Source organism: Rhinolophus sinicus, linkage group LG07 (genome assembly GCF_036562045.2).
Source record: "Rhinolophus sinicus isolate RSC01 linkage group LG07, ASM3656204v1, whole genome shotgun sequence".
NCBI classification, from domain to species: Eukaryota; Metazoa; Chordata; class Mammalia; order Chiroptera; family Rhinolophidae; genus Rhinolophus; species Rhinolophus sinicus.
Window position 1 is genome coordinate 354233 of NC_133757.1, and position 19049 is coordinate 373281.

At 59.2% G+C, this 19049-nt stretch overlaps 1 protein-coding gene across 3 annotated transcripts in view; it reads right to left on the reverse strand.

Moving 5' to 3' along the window:
- The window catches only part of ADGRA1 (adhesion G protein-coupled receptor A1), a 28287-nt gene extending 10720 nt beyond the window's left edge, over window positions 1-17567 (reverse strand). Inside the window, exons 1-5 of one of the 3 annotated variants that reach the window (XM_019728307.2) lie at window positions 17507-17567; window positions 16690-16863; window positions 11036-11163; window positions 9912-10035; window positions 5586-5731 (exon numbers count right to left, since the gene is read on the reverse strand). In XM_019728307.2, the coding sequence (XP_019583866.2) occupies window positions 5586-5731; window positions 9912-10035; window positions 11036-11163; window positions 16690-16692 (401 nt within the window). In that variant the 5' untranslated portion in view covers window positions 16693-16863; window positions 17507-17567. The other 2 variants (XM_074338762.1, XM_019728310.2) reach the window with 2 other exon arrangements.
- Between the last annotated feature and the right edge of the window lie 1482 nt (window positions 17568-19049).

Below are 19049 nucleotides of genomic sequence, written 5' to 3' on the forward strand. Positions count from 1 at the left end.
ACACACAGCTGAATGGGAAATTGGCCTCTGAGCTTTCACACAGTCACAGCAAGAAGGTCCGTTTGACTCTGAAGTAGCTTCCCTTTGGCTGACTGCTACGGCCTAAATGTGTGTCTCTCAATTCCTATAGTGGAGCTCTAAACCCAAGGCGATGGTGGGAGGTGAGCAGGTCTGAGGGGGAGCCCCAGGCTGGGTTCAGTGCCCCAGGGAGCCCCCCTTCTGCCAGGTGAGGACAGGGAGTGTCCGTCCCCGGACACTTAGGTGTCTGATCTCAGACCTCCAGCCTCTGGAACTGGAGAAAGAAATGTCTATTGTTTACAATGCCCCAGTCTGTGGTGTCTGTTTTTTTTTTTAATTTTATTGGGAAATATTGGGGAACAGTGTGTTTCTCCAGATTCCATCAGCTCCAAGTCATTGTCCTTCAATCTAGTTGTGGAGGGCGCAGCTCAGCTCCAAGTCCAGATGCTGTTGTCAATCTTTAGTTGCAGGGGGCACAGCCCACCATCCCATGTGGGAATCAAACCGGCGACCTTGTTGTTGAGAGCTCGCGCTCTAACCGACTGGGCCATCCGGCTGCCCTGTGGGGTCTGTTTTAACAGCCCAAACTAAGACTTTAACGGAGGGAGAGGAAGACATGGAAAGGTCTGTCTACTCAGACACCCTCCCTGAAGGGGGCTGACTGGTGGGGTTTGAGGGGACGCCCCACAGTGTGCAGCCCGGCCCACACAAAATGGCGGCTGTGCACGTGCAGTGCTACCCCAGCCACGCCGGCAAGCGCCCACAGAGCGGCTGTGCGGGGGGACCCGGCTCACTCAGTTATACGGCGGCATCTCCCACGGTGATAAGATGGCAGGCAAACTAGAGCGATGAGGAGAGTGGTTTCAGTGGAAGCTAAAGAGCATTCAGGGCACAAAGTCCTGAGCACGTTCACCATCTTTCGGGAGCTGTGCTCCTGCCTTGTGGAGAGGGGTCAGCTCAGAGCACATGACATCTGGCCCTCTTTCTTCTCCTTCAGTATTTCTCAGCCCATCTCTTTCTCCTACGCTCTTCTCTCTTCTGTCACCCACAGCTGGAGTGAGCGGAGCCCGCAGACTCGCCGGGAAAAGGCTGCTTGGCTGTGCAGGAGACAGGGAGCCTGGGGCCTGTCTACCCTCTGGCGGCCTGTGGCTGGCGTCCAGGAACCTGGCTCTGGAGCGTCCTCATGCGGCTGATGGCTAGGCTGTTGTGTGTGCTGGGCCCACAGCAGGATGTGGGACACCTGCTTTCCTTCGGGGATCTGAGGGTCAGCAGCTGTGGTGGCTGAGCAGGCAGGGCTGCTTGTGTGGCCAGTCCCACTGAAGCCCTGTCCAAGCAATCAGCCATGTCCCTGGGCGGAAGCTCTGTGTGCGTCTTCCTCCTGGAGGGAGAGGCAGGCTGTGCGTGGGTCCTCCATGTGGGGGCGTCCACACGACACTTGTGTCACTGTCCCAGTGGTGCCCCAGACCCCACCCCACAGAGACCCTGCCGGCAAACCCAGCCCCTGGACTCCACTTGCTCCGGCCGGCTTGGTCTGCTTTCAAACTCAGTGAAGTGAGCCTCGCCCTTATCCTGGTCGTGCCCTGGATGGCCCTGCATGGCACGTGGTGACGCCCTCCCAGCCAGTATAATAAACCTCTTCCTTTGAAACCTCGGTTTCATTTCCTCCGTGGCCTGCCCTGGTGTGACGGCTGCAGGACCTTCCCGGCCAGGGCACAGCATTGGGGAGTCTTGCTGGAATCTTCCAGACCCAGTCCTGTGAGTGAGATGGGCGGCATGAGGCCCTCGGACGGCCCACAGTGGTGATCAAGGCTGCTGGCCACTCACACTCAATCAGGTACTGTCCTCCCACTTCCAGCTTAGGTTCCGCTCTGACGCTGTTCATTCAAGGACAGTTTAGAAAATATTTACCAAATCTGTCATTTCTCCATTCACAGTTTCAACACTTAATGCGTAGGAGCTGTGTGTCCAGCTCCGAGATACAGAGAGAGAAACAGCTTTCCCTTCCACCCACGGGGACGGAGCAAAGATCTGCAGTGACACATATATGGACAGGTGCCAACCACAAGCTGTGGTCAGGAGGACGGCTGGTGGGCTGTCCAGCAGGGTAGGCTGGCCCCGGGACTCAGGCTGGCCTTCTGGACAGAGGAAGTCACTTTGAGGTTGGGGAGCAGGTGTCCGTCCCCACAGCAGAGTGCCAGGGACCAGAGCTGTGGCCAGGCCTCAGGGGCCAATGGGGGGCCCTGCATGCATTCAGAGGTGGAGACACAGCCGGGCTTCCACGTTAGGTGGAAATTCTGGAGGAAGAGTGGCGGCCAGACGGAAGGGTGCCAAGCATGGAGCTGGAGGCCCGTGGGGGAGGGTAAGTCCTCGCCAGGGCAATTAGGCAAGAAAAAGAAATATAAGCCATCCAGATTGGAAAGGAAGAAGTAAAGCTATCCATATGTGCACATGACACGATCTTAAAGAGGCTGCAAGAAAGCCCCCACAGCTGATACATTCCGCAAAGCTGCAGCACAGATCAACCCGCGGAAACCACTTGTGTGACTGTGCATAAGCAACGGACCATCTGAAAAGGAAATAAAGGAGGCAGTCCATTCACAATCGCATCAAAAAGTACTGAGGAAACAACTGAACCGAGGAAGTGGGGCTTGTGCCCTGAACACCATAAAAGTTTGCTGAAATAACTGAAGACCTAAATTAACCCCTGTCACAGGTTGGATTCTGTGAGTGCTACAATGTAAGTGCTTCTGAAAGTGCTCAGTCAATGCAGCCCATCGAAGTCCCGGTGGCCGTGAGCAGCTGTTTGCAGAAGTGGAAAAGCTGACCCTAATATTCACATGGACCCTGATTTGCCAAAACCACTGTGAAAGAGAAGACCCATCTGCCTCGCTGTGCCTTGACCCGAGGGAACTGCGCCGGATGCCCCAGGTCGGGGGTCTCAGTGGGGCGGCCCCTACACCAAGACAGGACTCACGCAACGCTGGCCCGGCCACATCAACCCAGTGCTCACACAGAGAGGAGCCACGCCTGAAACGTTCAGCCACCCAGGCCACATGGACTTTTGTGGCCACAATTCCCTTGAACTCTCTGGAATGGGCTTTGTTTTCCCCAAAGCTGAGCAGAGGGGGCTCTTGGGAGACCCCAGCATGGCACTTCCAGGAAAGGGAGGGCGCTCAAAGTCCCATAGGCTGACTCCTCCAGGAGCAGCCCCCTCAGTGGCTGCAAAGATGGCAAGTGTCATCTGTGTGGCCAACTGGCCGCCAGGGTCAACGTGAGAAATTAGATAATCGGCTACTGGTTTCTCGAAGCATCGAGTGCTCTGAGTTCACAGCTGCTTGCTTCTCATTTCTCATCAGAAAACTAACTGCAGAGCTGGGCCAGGAGGACATGGCTCCTTCCAGCACAGACACAGCCGGAGCTCGGTCGAGGCCCCAGCGGCTTGAGGCCTATTGGTGCTGGTGAAGCACCAGGCTGCTTCCCAGTCTTGGGGTCAGTGTCACGGACACAGACAAAACGGTGCCTGTTGTGGGGCCAGAGGGAAGAGCCATCTCTGAATAGGGATCTCTGGGTCAAGCTGGAGGAGGAGCTGCTGGGTCCGGCGTGTGGATAGCCGACCCTGAGCCCCAGGGGTCTGGGAGAAAAGGCTTGGGCCCCTGACCCGCTCGCCCAGCCTCTGGGGTGGTCACCGCAGCTTCTGGTCTCCTTGGGGAAGGCCCAGCATGTAGGTCGCCAAACCCAGGCCAGACCGGGTACACAGAGGCAGAGGGGAGGCCCATGGCTGAGACCTGAGTGGACACCCCCCAAGTCTGTACCCACAGAGACAGTGTAATGGAGTGGGCCCCCCACGTCTGCACCCACGGAGGCTGTGTACACGGAGCTGGACGTGCCGGTGGTCGCGGAAGCCACTGTGGTCACAGCACCATGTGCCCCCACATCAAGGGTTTTTAGTATAAAAGGACGGGACTCAGAGGGAGGGGGTGGTAGAGGGATCTCCAGGCAGCCCAAGAGGAACCGCAAGTTCCAGAGCGACCTGTGGGTGTGACCCAGGCCTGCGCCCACAGAGCCAGCAGCACCTGGGCGTGTGGTTTGGTTGCCCACATTTTGAAACTACCAGACAGAAAAGAGCTACCGCCTCCATTTCATTCTTCAAAAAACCAGGCAACTCCTCAATGAATCAATCACAGACCAGGAAATGCATTTTGAGAGTGACTTTTAAACCAGTGACTGGGGCCTCCCTGGCAGGATACACGAGATAACGAGACCCTGCCCCCGGCCGTGTTGGTGGCATAAGCAGCACAGCCCGGTTCCACATAGCAACATCTGCTCAGATCTGAAAACCAAACAGTGCTGGGAAAACTCTGGTAGAGGTCACCTTGGTTACCCAAACAACACAGGGCATTGTCTTATCTGCCTCCAAATGACTTCTCACAACTTCTAGGCACCGGACGTGTTGCCAGATGGCCCTTTCTATTAGGAGCAGACGGAGCTCAGTCTGAGTGGCTGGGCATCCACGGCTCCCTTTGCATGGGCCACAACCTCACAGGGACCCCCAACCACCCTTCACGGGACCACCTGGCCCCCTGAAGCCCCTCATCCTGAGGAAGTCACAGGACGACCGCTGAAACGGGGGTGTCATGCGGGGTCTCAGCTCCCGCTCCCCACACAAGAACGTAGGACATGGTGAGGCCAAAAAGGAACACCCACGGACCCATAGGCAGGGGAGTCATACCACTATATTCTCCCTGGTGGCTGGGTTGGAGACAGAGGAAGCAGGAGCCGCCCGATCTGCAGCCTGCCGTCCGCTTCTCTGCCAACCCACCTCACTTGCTCACTGCAATCCGCGCCTCTCTGCAATATGCACTCCACAATCCGCCCTTGCTAGCTCAGCCACGGCAGTTATATCAGTGGCTAATGGCTAACCCGTAACAGCTGATGGCCACCTAGTCACAGCTGATGGCCATCTACTGTCCGAGCCAGCACCTTTCCACGTGAGGCCGAGAGCCTGGACACTGCATCCTGGCTCTGTCCCCACAGGGGGCCGCTTTCTAAACCCACAGGCAACCCCAGACCGAAGGCCCACCCACAGTCACCCTAAATCAGCAACGAAACTACCTTGGTTTCTCAGCTAAGCAGCAGCTGCCTTAGATCAGAAACCAGTGAACAACAACCCACACCCGGGTCTTGCTGACCCCACAGGAGCCATCTCCACCATGGCCCACCATCGCCTGGAGCTCAGCAGTGCTGGAGGGGTACTCTGGCACCCTCAGACTGCAGGCCAGCCGCAGCCCCAGCACCCTCCCTCTGCACCCCTCCCTCTGCACCCTCCCTCTGCACCCCTCCCCCTGCACCCTCCCTCTGCACCCGCCCCTCCCTCTGCACCCCTCCCTCTGCACCCTCCCTCTGCACCCCTCCCCCTGCACCCCTTTCCCCAGCATCCTGCCCACCCCTGGCCACCTGTGTGGATTGCATCATCCTTGGGCCCCAAGTTTCCCTGTGAGCCACTTTGCAGAGCTGGCTTCAGGTGAAGGGCTGGGGCTTTCACAGCTGGGGGGGCGGAGCTTGGGTACCTGAGCAGGGGCTGCTGGGTGTAGGGCTGCTGGTCAGCGCCAGGGCAGGGCGGGGTCTTCTTGGTCACCTGCTTGTAGATGTTCCGGGCAGTGACTGCGATCCACAGCATGGTGGACAGTGTGGAGTAGTGCAGCACGATTCCCACCTGCGGGGAGAGGCCCGTCAGCCCCCGCCCTCCCAACCGCTCATCCCCAGAGCCAGTCTACGCCCTCCCACACCTGCTCATCCTCAGGGGACAGCTCAGCAGTGACAGGAAATGCCTCTGCAGGAGGCACTGGGCTTTTTGGTCAGGCAGACGCACACTGCACAGGGGCCTCGGAGCTCAAGGGAGTCGCCTGAGCTGCAAAGAGCCTGGAAGCTGTACTCTCCTGCAGAGGGGTGGGGGCGGGGAGCCCGAGGGCGTATTCGAGAGGCGCCCCTGGGCGTGGCCCTCTGGCGCTGGCTACATACGTGGCCCTGAGTGGCGTGCACATTGTCCCACACGCGGGCCCATGTGCACACGTGCCTGTGGTTGGACCCTAGAACCCCAGGGAGCTTGTCTACTGGACCCTCCCCACACAGGTGCCACCAAGTGCAGGGAGGCCAGCAGGGGCCTGCCAGGTGCCAGTATTTGCCTGTGAGATAAAGCACCTTCTGGATCGCATAGTCAGGTCCGCTCCCTGAGAGTCAGGGCTGCTCCCAGCTGCAGAGACAGCGTGAGTCTGTCCCATTGCCCCTACGTCCTGCATCGCTAGTCAGCGTTCCAGCTGCACCCGCTCTGTAAACGAGGTTACCTTTGAAGTAATAACCTGACATTTTGTAAGGACAAGGAAAACATGGCTATAATTGGAAAGGATATAAATGTTGAAAGAACAGAGCTTCTCTGAATAAAGCTAGCATTACAGTGACTTATCCACAGCTCAGTTCCTACTGCTGAGAAAGCGCCACAGTAACTGAGGAGAACTTGGCAGGCTGGGGGGGAAGGCCCAGCGCTGCGTTTAGGGCTCCCCGCATTCACATGACCAGTCCAGCCTTTGCCTCACTTGGCCTGGGCTTCCCTTGCGTCACATCACGTGGGCTCCGTCTCAAGCACACGGCCTCACCCACCTGGCCGACAGGAGGCAGCGCTGGGAACTGAGGGGACGAACTCTGTCAGAAGAATTGGCAGGCAGGGGGACCGTGTTGCCGGCCCTCCATGGAAGGATGGTCTTTCTTTTCAGGGGACAGCAGGGTGGCTGTCGTCAGGTATTAATAGAAATAGTCAGAGACGCGTCCTCAGAAGGAGCCTGACCCAAGGCCTCATCTTGGGAGCTGACCAGGAGAGGAGAGCACCATGCAGGGGCAGGTCCGAGCCTCGCCCAGACAGCACGTTTCGGGATTTTGAGAAGGTGAAAACAGTAGAACTCTGTCTCCCAAACACTGCCTTACGCTGCACACGTGGAGAGGTCACAGGGACAGTGCCCTGGCTTTCAGACAGGCCTCTGCCGCCATCCCAGGCTTCCGGGCCCAGGCAGCACTGATGCCTGTTATTCTGTGAGGACGACGGTAGCCGTGTGTAGGTCCATGACCACTTAGTACGTTAATGAGACACACGGTCAGTTTTGTTGCCATAACAACATCTGTTCTCTCCAGCATCAGAGCTTTGGACCACGTCTCGTACATTGTTTCACTGTAAGGTGGAGTGGCACTTGGACAGGGGAGGTTGGCCCGAGTCCTGTGTCCAGCACCAGGGCGGTGCTGGGTGTCACTCATCAAGGCGGGGGCCACGTGGCTGCCTACAGTGAGTTGGCACAGGCAGTTATGGAGACCGAGGAGCCCAGACCTGCAGTCGGGAAAGTGGAGACCCAGGTGACCGGTAGCGTAGCTCTCGCTGTGTCCAAGTCCAAGGGCAGGAGACCCATGTCAGAGCGAGACAGGCAGGCACAGAGTTCGTCCTCACTCAGCCTTTTGCTCTATTTGGATTCCCAGAGGATTGGGCGAGGCCACCCAGGCCAGGGAGGGCCGTCTGCTTGCCTCGTCATCCCAAACATCCTCACAGAACGCTCAGAATTACGTTTGACCCGTCACACGGACACACAAAGTAGCCACCACCCTTCCTGCGCCTCCTGGCCTCTTATGCACCAAGGGGAGGAAGGAACTGAGCTGGGCAGCCTGGCTGACACTCGGCCACAGAGACCGACGCCTCTATTGGCGCCTGCAGAGCATAGGCCGGCTTTAGATAACCATCATGGGAGAATGTCACATTGAGGGAGGCTCACTGAGGTCGCCCGTGCTGCACTCCCACCCCCATACCAGCTTCACCTGCGCTCTGTGGGCTCATCTCCCTGGGTGCACTGCCCGTGCCCCCCCACTGGCAGGTGGCTCTGCACAGTGGAGGAAGGCAGTGTGGGCTTGTTCTCAGCTGCGTCGCAGCACCCACAGGCCCCGATGCATTTTTGGGAATGAATGAGTGGACAAATTAATGATGCCTCTGCTACCTTCTGGAAACACGGTTGGAAGATCAGGACGGCACGCCCTCCAGAGCCCGGGCTGGCTGCCTCCAGCAGTGTCCTGAGGTTGTCACCACGAGATCTGATCTCTGCAGATTTTGCCTCTTCAGACAATTCCAGGCCTTTACCGGCCCATAGCCACCTTGGATACTGGCTGCCCACCCCAGCTGAACTGGCCAGGGCTTGGGCGCCATAAAGACACCTGGCAGACACAGGACATCTTCCAGGTTTTCAGGAGTGTGTGGGCTCCACAATGCCGGGACCTTTGTGAGGAGGGGGAGGCTGGCTGCACTGCCTGTGACATCCACAGGCTCTTTCTTCCCTGCTGGGCCCCGGCTCATGGGCACTTGGGTGGAGAAGTATGGACAGAGATAGCAATCCGTCAGACACCCTGCTCCACAGCAGTGCTTACGGGCAGACTGTACCTGGGACATCCTGGGCTCTGGTGTTGGCTGTTCCCACACCTAGCGAAAGGTGAAAGGATGTGGGTCTGCCTCTCAGCGTGGTTTTCAGGTATGTGCTGGGCCCAGGATGGGCTTCCCGAGGGGGTGGGTGGCCCTGAACATGGACTTTCAGTAAAGTGACGTCTCTTCTGTGTACAGGAGTCTGGGGAGGGTGGGCCCAGGGCACCAGGGTTTTAGAGTAGGGCACTGTCTCACAGGGGTGGTACCTCACTTGTGGGCGGGCAGGTGTGGGGACAGGAGCTCCCAGCCGATTGACCCCCAAGGCACCCCTGCAGGAACAGCCTCATGCCCCCCAGCCCCCAGGGTGAGTCACCATCCACTGCCATCTGTGCAGGTAGACAGGTTGTCTCGTGTGGGCAGATGGCCACTGAGGTCAGAGCCAGTACACACGGGTCCTAGGGGATTAGGGTGCAATAGCCCCACGGCCTTCAATTAAAGCCTGTTGAATTCACAGCAAGCAAGGATGCAAGGAGAGCAATATGACCTCCTGGGGGTCGGCTGCCAGTGTCCCCGCCACGTGGCCTAGGGAGACGTGCCCACAAAAGGACAGAAACCAAACGTGGAGTCCTTGGTGAGATGCTCCATGGTCTGTGGGGCAGCCCTTACCTGGCCCCTACCTAGGTGTTGGAGGACACTGTCTACCTAGAGGTGACTGCCCACCTGAGAGGTGACTGCCCACCTGAGAGGTGACTGTCCACCTGAGAGGTGACTGCCCACCTGAGAGGTGACTGCCCACCTGAGAGGTGACTGTCCACCTGAGAGGTGACTGCCCACCTGGCGTGACTGTCTACCTGGAGATGAGCCAGGGACATGAGCAGATGGGCTGGGCAAGGGGCTGGAGAGAGGGGAGTAGGGAGGGGCCTCGGAAGTGGCTGCAATGGCCGGGCTCCTCTCCTCACTCTAGTTTGTGGAAGGGCGTCTTCTGAGTTCTGAGTGGCTGCCTGGCAGTGCTCCGGTGAGAGCTCCTGCTGCCTGATCAGGAGTCTCAGCATCGGTGTCCACGGATGGTCACCTGGATAGGGGTGGCAGGTGGCCCCATCCACCCCGTCCGTGCCTCTGCGCAGCAGTCTCTGTGGGTGGGGGGGGGCGCGTCCCTATTCCTGGCCAAGCACGGTTGGTTGGACAGTAAACTTGCAGTTAGCGTGCAACCACAGGCCTCGGAGCCAGCTGGTCCAATTGAAAAGTAAGTTGTTTACATGATGGAGTGCTGGGCAAAGCCACAGACTCACCTGGGTCTGCAGCAGACGTGCTGGCCGTTTAACCACTGCCCTCAAGACACAGCTGAGCACACACTCGAGTGTGATTTCATGGCAGTTACCACAGGTTTCCCCTTAGGGAGGAGCGCGGAGGGCCCTTCACTTGTGTACAAAGTGACGCCACGTGCAGCACTCACCGCCTGGCACAGTGTCCGGTATTTGGTGCGGTTGATGCCGCCGGCGAACGCCGTGAAGGTCAGGGCCGCGTGCAGGCAGAGGTTCAGGAGCGTGTGCCGGCCCTTCCTGCTGATGCGGATGGCGCTGCGGGAAACATGGCACCTCAGCCAGGTGTGTGTCTACAGGGCCGGGCCAGAGGGGACACCCAGGGACAGGGTCACGGGAAGGCGGACGGACCGCCAAGTGCACCCTCTTGCGGGGCTGTGGGTGGTTTGGCGTGAAATCGCCCTGGGACACTCGGCCGTAAGGGGTTTGGGGAGAGCTCGCACACGCTTGTCACTGACAGTGAGGACACGCAAGGCCTGTCCAGTCACAGAGACAGAGGGGCGGAAACTCCAGCTTATGCCTCCTGCCCCCAGGACAGGCTCTCTCTGCCCTCTCTGAGCAGGAGTCTAACACCTTGAGAGGAGGCGTGACTGTGACCAATAAGATGACCCCTAGCGCCATGCCTGTCCCTGGACTCAGACGTGGCCAATGGCTGTGACCACACCGTGACCCTGCCTAGCCCCTGGCTGCAGCACGGTGCCCCAGCTGTGACGGTGGCCATGCACGCACAGGCCTCTTCCTCTGACTGTGGTCTAGGCATTGCCCGGGACCTAGATTGGGGGTTTGTCCCTGACTGTGGCCGGGGCCCCTCCCCACATTTCCCAGGGCATCTTCAAGTGAGGGGGACATTCCCAGGTCATCTCCCAACTCCAAGGCAGAGGTGGCCAGGAAACCAGCTCAGTAGAAAACCAACTAGACTTCCTTTTCTAGGTAAAAAGGCAAAATGCAGAGGTGAGTTAGGGTCTGCTGGCTGCTTTAACTTCCACGGACGTGGGCTCTCAGGCACCTGAACTCTCTCTGCGTCGTTGGGGGAAGAACTCTCACCCACTTGGTAGGAACATAGAGGCCGGAATGAGGGCCACAGCTGTCCCTGACACTCAGGCCGCCTCCAGGGCCACCCGGGTGCTGGGCGGGCTCAAGCTGGCTGGCTTGTGTGAAGGACCTTCCAGGTACTTCCTGCTACGAGGTAGGAGACCCCGCTTCAGGGCTTGCCTGTGCCGGTGAGAGCAGGAAGCCTCAGGGCAGAGAGGGGCCTCACCTCCGGTGCACGAGGTAGGTGATGACGGAGGCGAGCACGCACAGCAGCATGACGGCCGTGCAGGCGTACACCACCGGGTGCAGGAACTCCCCTGGGTGCTGGGGCAGAGATAGCACGGTCTTCAAATCCTGGAGGGAACACAGAGCGGGGCACATGAGAAACGTGGCCGAAAGCCTGCGCGCGGCAGAGCTGGGGCGTCTCCTGGAGGCCGCGCCCTGCCCCTGCGAGTCGTTCAGGACAATTTCTGAATCAAGGGGTTTGCTAGGTCTCAGCGAAGCAGACAGCCTGCCAGGGTGAGTGCTCAGGCAGGGGGCGCCCCGGCCTCGTGGGCTCCCCACCTGGGCCTCTATGTTCAGTGTGTGCTCAGTGAGGCGTCTCTACAGGGCTCTGACAGCCCCTGGCCATTTCCCTCGTGACTGGGTCCCATCAGCTGCTGCCGTGACAGCAGAGAGCCCTCCACATGAAAGTCCCTGGATGCCAAGGGGACCCCTCATAGTCTGACCCCCGAGGGACCTGGGCGACCATGAGGCTAGAAATAGCAGCCGGGGCTGGAACAAGCAGCTCACAGGATGCGACCAAGGAAGGCCGCTGTGGTGCTGGCAGACAGCAGGGGACACCACGGGGGCACTGGACTTCAGTTCTGACTGTCCACGGTTCAGGGTCTGCAGGGCTGGTGTGGACGTGCACAGAGCAGCCGACTCCTGGACCATGAGCTTCGGCAGGATGCTCACGCCATGCACCCGATTCCCACTGAGCTGTGAGCTCAGGGGAGAGACAGCATCAGATGCCACTGCCAGGGGACAGGGACACCGGGGCTGCAGTGCCCACACAGGAGACCTAGTGGCCCTGCGTGCACCAGCCGACCAGGATGGCCATGCCTGCTGGTCCCTGAGGGAGTGTCTGCGGCCCAGGCTTGTGCAGGAAGCCGTCCTGGCCTTACAGCCGCACACAACAGCGGGCAGGGCAGCACCAGCTGTGCCCTCCATCCTGCAACAAGGACAGTTCACCTGTGGGGGATGCGTTTCTGTGACAAAGGACAGAACTGCCTATTGGTGAAGAGCAGTGAAGTCACTGAATGCCATCGTTTGGGGGACATTAGCCGCTGACGTCCTGGGCTGCCAGAAGCACTCACACACCAAAACTCTGGGGCATCTGCCATCAAGCGAGGGCGGGAAGGGGATCCTGGTGGCCCCAGAGACTTCTAAGGTTCCCCTACAGTTGTCATGCTTCTTGCCAAATGCGAAACTGCGAAAGTCACTTTTCTTGGTCAAATCCCGACATTCAAGTTATCTTTTCACTCGCTGTTTCTTCCACAAGTGTGTTGTCGGCAGGAGGACACCTGGGCACCAGCCATGTCCCCAGGCGATTCCTGCCGGGGGGCGGAGGGTTTCCCTCCCGTGGCATCCACCCAGGGTCGAAAACAGCCTCGCTGTTCACGTACAGCCCTGCTGGCCGGAGCATGGGGGTCATGTCTGAACATGCGGTCCACCCTGTGTCCAGCCCCTCCCTGCTTGTCAGGACCAGTGCCCTGGTCCTCTGCTGAATGGTGGGGTGGTTTCCACACCTCTGGGGACTTGCCGCCCTTCATGGACTTTCATGGGGGTGCTGTCACTGGGGTGTGAATGCCCGGGGACCTGCACTGCCCCCCAAACACCCCTGACTCTTGGTGGGGGGGACGTGGGGGCAGGGATGATGGCAGAGAGCAGAGCTGACGTCCTGATGGTCTGTCCGTGTGATGTGTCACAGCACATCCGTCCCCAGGATTGCAGACGTGTCTGGCACCCAGGACCCACATCAGAGCTTACGTTGAAACGCATCTTATCTGTCGGTTCTTATTCACATATGCAAACCCCCTTTCTGTTAGGTAAGTCACATAGAAGCCAGATGGGTTTTCCTGCAAACACTTTGGAGTGTCCTTTCACAACACAGGCTTTCCCTGCCATCCGCCGGCCAGCGTTCTCGTGCTGGGACGTCACCGGCCTTCGACTCTCCCTTCTCCGAGGGCCCAGTTTCAAGGCTTCCGTGGAGGGCAGGCAGCCGAGGGGCCCCCGAACCCTGAGTCCTGAGCAGCTGCACCCACAGTGTATGTTTTATAAGAAACATTCGACTCCCTTTGGCCTCCTATTTTTTTCTTTCTCCAAATCAGTTATCAGCAGTGCCTTTCTACATTTTTAGAGGTGACATTTAAAATTCAAAGTAGGTAATGCAAAATGGAGATATATTTTCTATTTTAAAGTTCACACATGTACAAGCTCCTGTTGGGAGAAGGTACTTTGCAAGCTTTCCATGAGAAAATCCTCACGGTGGTCGGGTGTGTGGCCCTCAAAGCTGACTGACTGCTCCAGACACGTCCCCAGCAGCCACGGACCCAGCAGCACCCTGTGAACCAGGGCCGGTGGTCGGAGCTGGGGCCTCACAGCAGAAAGGCTGGGGGGCGGGAGGGGAGGACGCGTGACGCCAGCCTCCTCGCCTCCACAGGGTCTTGGCCAGGCCTGCGGGTGGCGAGGGCACACCGATGTCCTTCCTCCCGGCTCTGTACCAACCAAGACTGATTTCATTACAGGCTGATGTCCCTTGTCGCCTTTTCAATGATAATTGCATCTTATTGACCTGTCAACCTTCCATCAAAGTGTTCCCCTGGGAAAGGCAGAGGCAAAAGATAAGTAATTTATTCATTCGCAGCACAAATTACCCTAATTGGATGTTACATTTACATAGTTTGTTACAGTTGCCTTTGGACAGGCGTGTGGGCTGGTCGGATTCTGAAGAGCTTTGCACAGAAACATGATGAGAAGTGTGAGAGGGACGTTGCTTGTAGACCGGGGGTTACTTGCTCAAAATTGTTCATGGTAAGGGGCCTGGTTAGATGGGTGACACGCCATTTGTGGGATGAAGGTAGGTTTTATAAGTGTTTAGAAATTTAAATATGGGACTGAGTTAAAAGCAACAAACAGAAGTCACTGAAGTTCTGAAGCGTTGGCAGGATCGAGGGCCGTCCTCCAGGTGCCAGCAGGGGCCCTGGCAGGCGGCTTGGCAGTGGCAGCACTGCCACTCTGCTGACCGGCTTTGGGCCCGGTTCTGACTCGGCTCAGACCACCAGCTGTTCCCACCCTCTCGGCCCCTCTGCCCCCCACCTGGCACCGCCCTGAGCCAGCTCTCCCGGCTCGCCGACAGCACCAGCTTCCTTGGTCTTCACTCCTCTCCCACCCTGCACTCTTTGGGGGTTTCAATTCCCTTGTTCCCTTTTTCGAATGTGGGGTGCTTCTGTGCAGAAAAGGGCTGTCCTGGGCACGTGTGTCTCGGCTCCAGGCACGGCTGGGACAGGCCTGGCCTCTCACCTGTCCTGGCTTCATACCCCTGGAGGACGTGGCCAAGGACACTGAGACACCACGCTCAGCCCTGCCCCCGGCATGTGGGGGCTCTGCCGGGGTCTCCATGAGAGCCCCAGCCCTGCTGTCTCTGACACCTCTAGGGACAAGGGCACCCCCGAAGCGAAGGCACCAAGTGGCCTTTGTGCCACTAGAGACTGGAGCACCCCTCATTGCGACCTGGTGAGCAGCAGAGTCACTCGCTGAAGTCACCTCAGGCCGTAAGACAGTGGCTGGGAGACCAGCGCCCACCTGTGAGGCCAGGGCTGCCGCCCTCCCACCGGCCTCAGTCAGACCACGGACTATCTGAAAGGAAACAGAAAGTGCGACGGTTTGGACAATGCCTGCTTCCAGAGCCTGAAGAAAGCTCGTTGCCCCAGGGGAGTGTGAGGGGCCCAGGAGGTGACAGGCCACACTCCAATGGGCACCCTGGACCTGCTGCATTTGGGCCCCAGCCGCACAGCACAGAAACACAGCGAGACAAGCCGAGCCAGTCTGCTGGGTTTCCTGACAGCTGTGATGATGACAAGGGGACCTGCTGGCCTGGGCTTCAGATGCTGGAGTCTGGGCTGCCGCTTGGCCACAGGCCTCCAAGACCCTACCCAGCGCCTGAGGCAGACAGAAGCACAGGCCTGCTTGGGACTCAGCACAATTCAGCTTCAGCATGTGGCCGCAGACGCCTCTTTCCCCGAAGGATCTAGAAGGTGGCTTGCCGACCTCAGGTGGCAGGCACCCCATGGCTGGGGCTCCAGGCTTCCCTCCCTCACCCCCCGTGACCCTGCGGTGAACTTGCCCGCACGTAAACACCGCACATCTACACCGCAGACTCAGACACACACAGCAAAGTGCTCCACCAGAGTTGCCACCCTGCACATGATGCTGGGCACACCACTCCTTCCAGAAATGCGGCCCAGTGCACCGTCATTTAGGAAGGACAAAACCCCAACACACTGCTGAAACTAGGCTCTCCGGGCAGTGCTCACTCGGCTGGTTTTCGGTCTGGGACCAGCCAGCGCAGTGTGCAGACCCGTTGGCCTCAAACGGAGCAGGGCGTGTACAGAACGGGCACAGAGCAGACACAAGGCACATTCTCAGCTTCGGGGAGACCATGCCGTTGGTGTGGAAGGGCCGACGAGTCAGGGGTGGGGAGGCATAGATGGGGCAGCTGGCCGCCTGCGAGGTCTGAGGGGCGGGCCCGGCCCCACCTTCTGGGGCACCTGTCAGCTCGCCCTCCCTCTGCCAGTGGGACCTCTCATGTTCCACTGCAAATGGGGATCTAGATTTGAGGATGAGAAACTTTGAGTGCTGCCACCCTGGAGGCTGTGGCCATGCTGGGCGTGGCATCTGTGGGCAACAAGTGCTCCATTGAGCTGGGGGCCGGGCCAGCTGCCTTCCCCTCTGAGGTGTGACCTATGCCCAGGACAGGCAGCCTCTTGGACATCTGAGAGGCAGGTCGCTGCCGTCCTTCCAGCCTCCAAGGCCCCAGTGGGGCAGCTTTGCGAATGATGCTGGTTTTTGGCAAAAAGCATCTCTCCTGTTTGGACATTTCCAACCAAGAAGAAAATGAACCAGGGACTCAGATGGACCAGTCCTTACGAAGCAGACAACCGGGTCTGCATGAGGACTCATTGTCGGCGTCTGTGCCATGGCCGCTGCCGGCCGCACTGTCCTGTGGCCATCAGCATTCCCTGCACACGCCCTGCCGCTGTCCCTTACAAACACACACAATGCATTATTCACTCTGCCGTCAACCCTCCGGAGTCCCAATCGGCAGCAGCCACCATGAGGCTCACATGAGGAGCCCGAACAGCCCCCTTTTCCAGTGAGACACACTCCCCGTTTGCTGCACGTGCTGCCGAAGCCCACCATGGCGTCCTCCTGTTCTGCCAACTTTCTGAGGGGAAGGGCTGCCAGGGGACAACCGTCTGCCAGGCACAGGACAGAGTGGAAGGGACCCCAGCCCAAGGCCATGGATCCGCCTGAGACGGGGGCACAGGGCAGATTCTGCTCTGCTGATGAAGTGATTCAACATTGCGGCAGCTGTCAGCTAATTAGTATGACCCACATGAGCAAGCAGGAGACAGCGGCGGGCAGTCGGAGACCCGCCTCCCTCCAGCCCCGCCTCCGCCCCACAGGACCCCTGCCCCCAAGAACGAGCATGTGCCCACTGCCTGCTAACTGCCCAGGCGACAACTCACTTTTCCTGCCTGGAACCTCGGTGACTGGGTGGCCGCCCTTGGCGTGGCCCCCGCTGGACCCCAAGCGGTGTGGCAGGGGAGGACTCACCATGAGCGCTGCGAACTTGTGGGAGGGTCAGTGCTGGGTGGGTGACGGTGGGTCGCTGGCCACCGGCTATGTGGCGCCTTTCTCCCCGCCAGCCTCCATGGAGGTCCAGAGGTCAAGGTCCCAAACAGCAGCCAGAGTCCAGCCCCAGACCACGGGCCTCGAGGCTGCACCCACCTGTGAAGACAGGGCTGGTCAGGGCAGGGGTCCACCCGCTGCCTGCAGCCCCCCCGCAACTCTGGAGTTGCCACCATCTCGGCTGTTCTCAGCCCAGCCGCCTGTTGGACTGTCTGGCTCGGGCCTGTGCTCTGCTGGGGACGACCGGGGCTTGGCGAGCCTCCATGGCCCTGGTGGAGGCAGAGACAGCCAGACTGCCCTCCGGGGAGCTCTTCCTTCTCCATATTTAAAAATCAACCTCTGCTTGTCATCCAGGCACAGGAAACTGAAGTCGACCGTTTCAGCTGCCTGTCAGTTTAAGTCAAGAGAATCAAATAAACCTTGAATTAACCTCCCAGAGAACAGCCAGCCCTGGGCAGGCGGAACCTTCCGCTGCCTGTATGCGGCCGACCTCGGGCAGCCGTTTTCCCCACAGACAAGGATTTCGGCGGGGGCTCCGTGCCCTCGGCTTGACCCAAAGTTGTTCAGAACCTACATTTCCAAGAGCGGGATTCACCTCAGCCTGTTGGCACTGATGTCCGCCAAATGGCACTGAATGGACGCTGCGGCCAGACGTTGCAACCTGGCCTCCCCCATCCTGCTGCTTCCCCACCTGGGCCACCCCCCGCCCCAGACCCCACAGAAACACTGCCCAACTTCTCACCTATTTTGGCAGAAACAGCTGGAGTGGCAACAGTGCTGTGCTTCCCCTTGCCGGCAGGCTGGGAATGGTTCTTCCCGCGCCCATCACACTGCAGAGCGATTTAAAGAGACAACCGGCCAGGTTTTGCCTTCGCTTCCAGCCGAGTAGGACAACTCACGTTAACACATCTCTGTGGGAGGAGGCAGGAGGATGACTGGTGATTTTATTTTTAAAGGAAACCTCTGTCGGTTGAGGGCTCCAAGCACAGAAATGTGGACACGGAAATTGATTTTGGAGGAATTTTCATAGTGCTGGTGTGAAAACATCACGGACCCAAATGTGTGTGCATGGAGCTGAACCCACAATGAGTCCCTCCCAGCATGAGTCAGCAGGGTGGTCCTGCAGGTGTGGACCGAGTGGCCAGGCTGGAGGACCCCCATCCAGGTCTCAGCCCCCAGCCCTGACAGAGGAGAGGAGGGTGTGGAGAGGCGAGGGGGCGGAGCCCCGTCTGTGTGTCCAGCTCAGTTCTCCAGGGCATGTACAGATGGGGGTCTGGGCTCAGCTCCCCTGAACCTGGGGGTCCCCACTGCTCTTCCCTTTAGTCTGGAAGGTTGTGACGCTGGCACCTAGAGTCCCCAGGTCCCTGCTGTCCCCAGATTTTGAGGGGCCTGAGCCTGTGCTACGGGGGGGTGGTGGTGCCAATAAGAAGAAAGGAACTAGATAGAGGGGTTCTGCAGCTCTGGCGTCCTTGGCTCCATGGCACCCAGGCTCTGACTGGGGTGTTCTCAGTGCCCCTCTGTGGGACACTGCGATGAGCTTAGATTGCAGATGAGAGCACGAATCCCAAAGGGTGGAGTGACTTTACAGGAGCAGAGGGAGTGGTTCTCAGAGCTGGTCCAGACCCACCTGGTCTCCCAGGATTGCTCCCCAGGCCTGGAGGGCAGCTTCGGGGCTCCCTGGTGGCCTGGGCCAGTGGTCCTGGGCTAGAGGGACAAGGACGGGGGTGCAAAGACCGAGGGAGGGTCCTGCCCAGACTCCCCCAGGCTGGGGTGGTCTCCACAGCACTTGTGCCCTGATGTCCTGCCCACCCGCAGCTCTTCCCACCAAGACTGTCCAGCTACGGGGTGCAGGGTGTACTCAGGTCAACGCCTGGCTGTCCTCATGGGCTCCCAGCCCAGACAGACAGAAAGACAGGTGTGAACAGTACGTCCTGGCCCGGGAGCCCCAGGGCAGTGGGAGGGGCTTGGAGGAGGAGGTCTTGGGTGGCCTCTGCGGTCTGTGTGCAACCTAGTGTGCTGTCCCCGTGCCCTTTCCCAGAAAGCCGGCGATGCATCCTGGCCTCAGAGCAGGGACCGGGACCAGAATCCAGCTTCCCAAACCCTGCAGAGGTGGCTCTGGGACAACAGAAGATGCTGCTGGGAGGGGGGTCAGCCTGGCCTGGGCAGCCCTGGAGAAGCCCCTCCCTCCCAGCCTGGCTCTGTCCCACCTGTGTGCCCTGGGTTGGGCCCATAGTCTCAAAAGGAAAAGGCTGATCAAGTCTCAGGCCCACCTGGGGTTCGGTGGG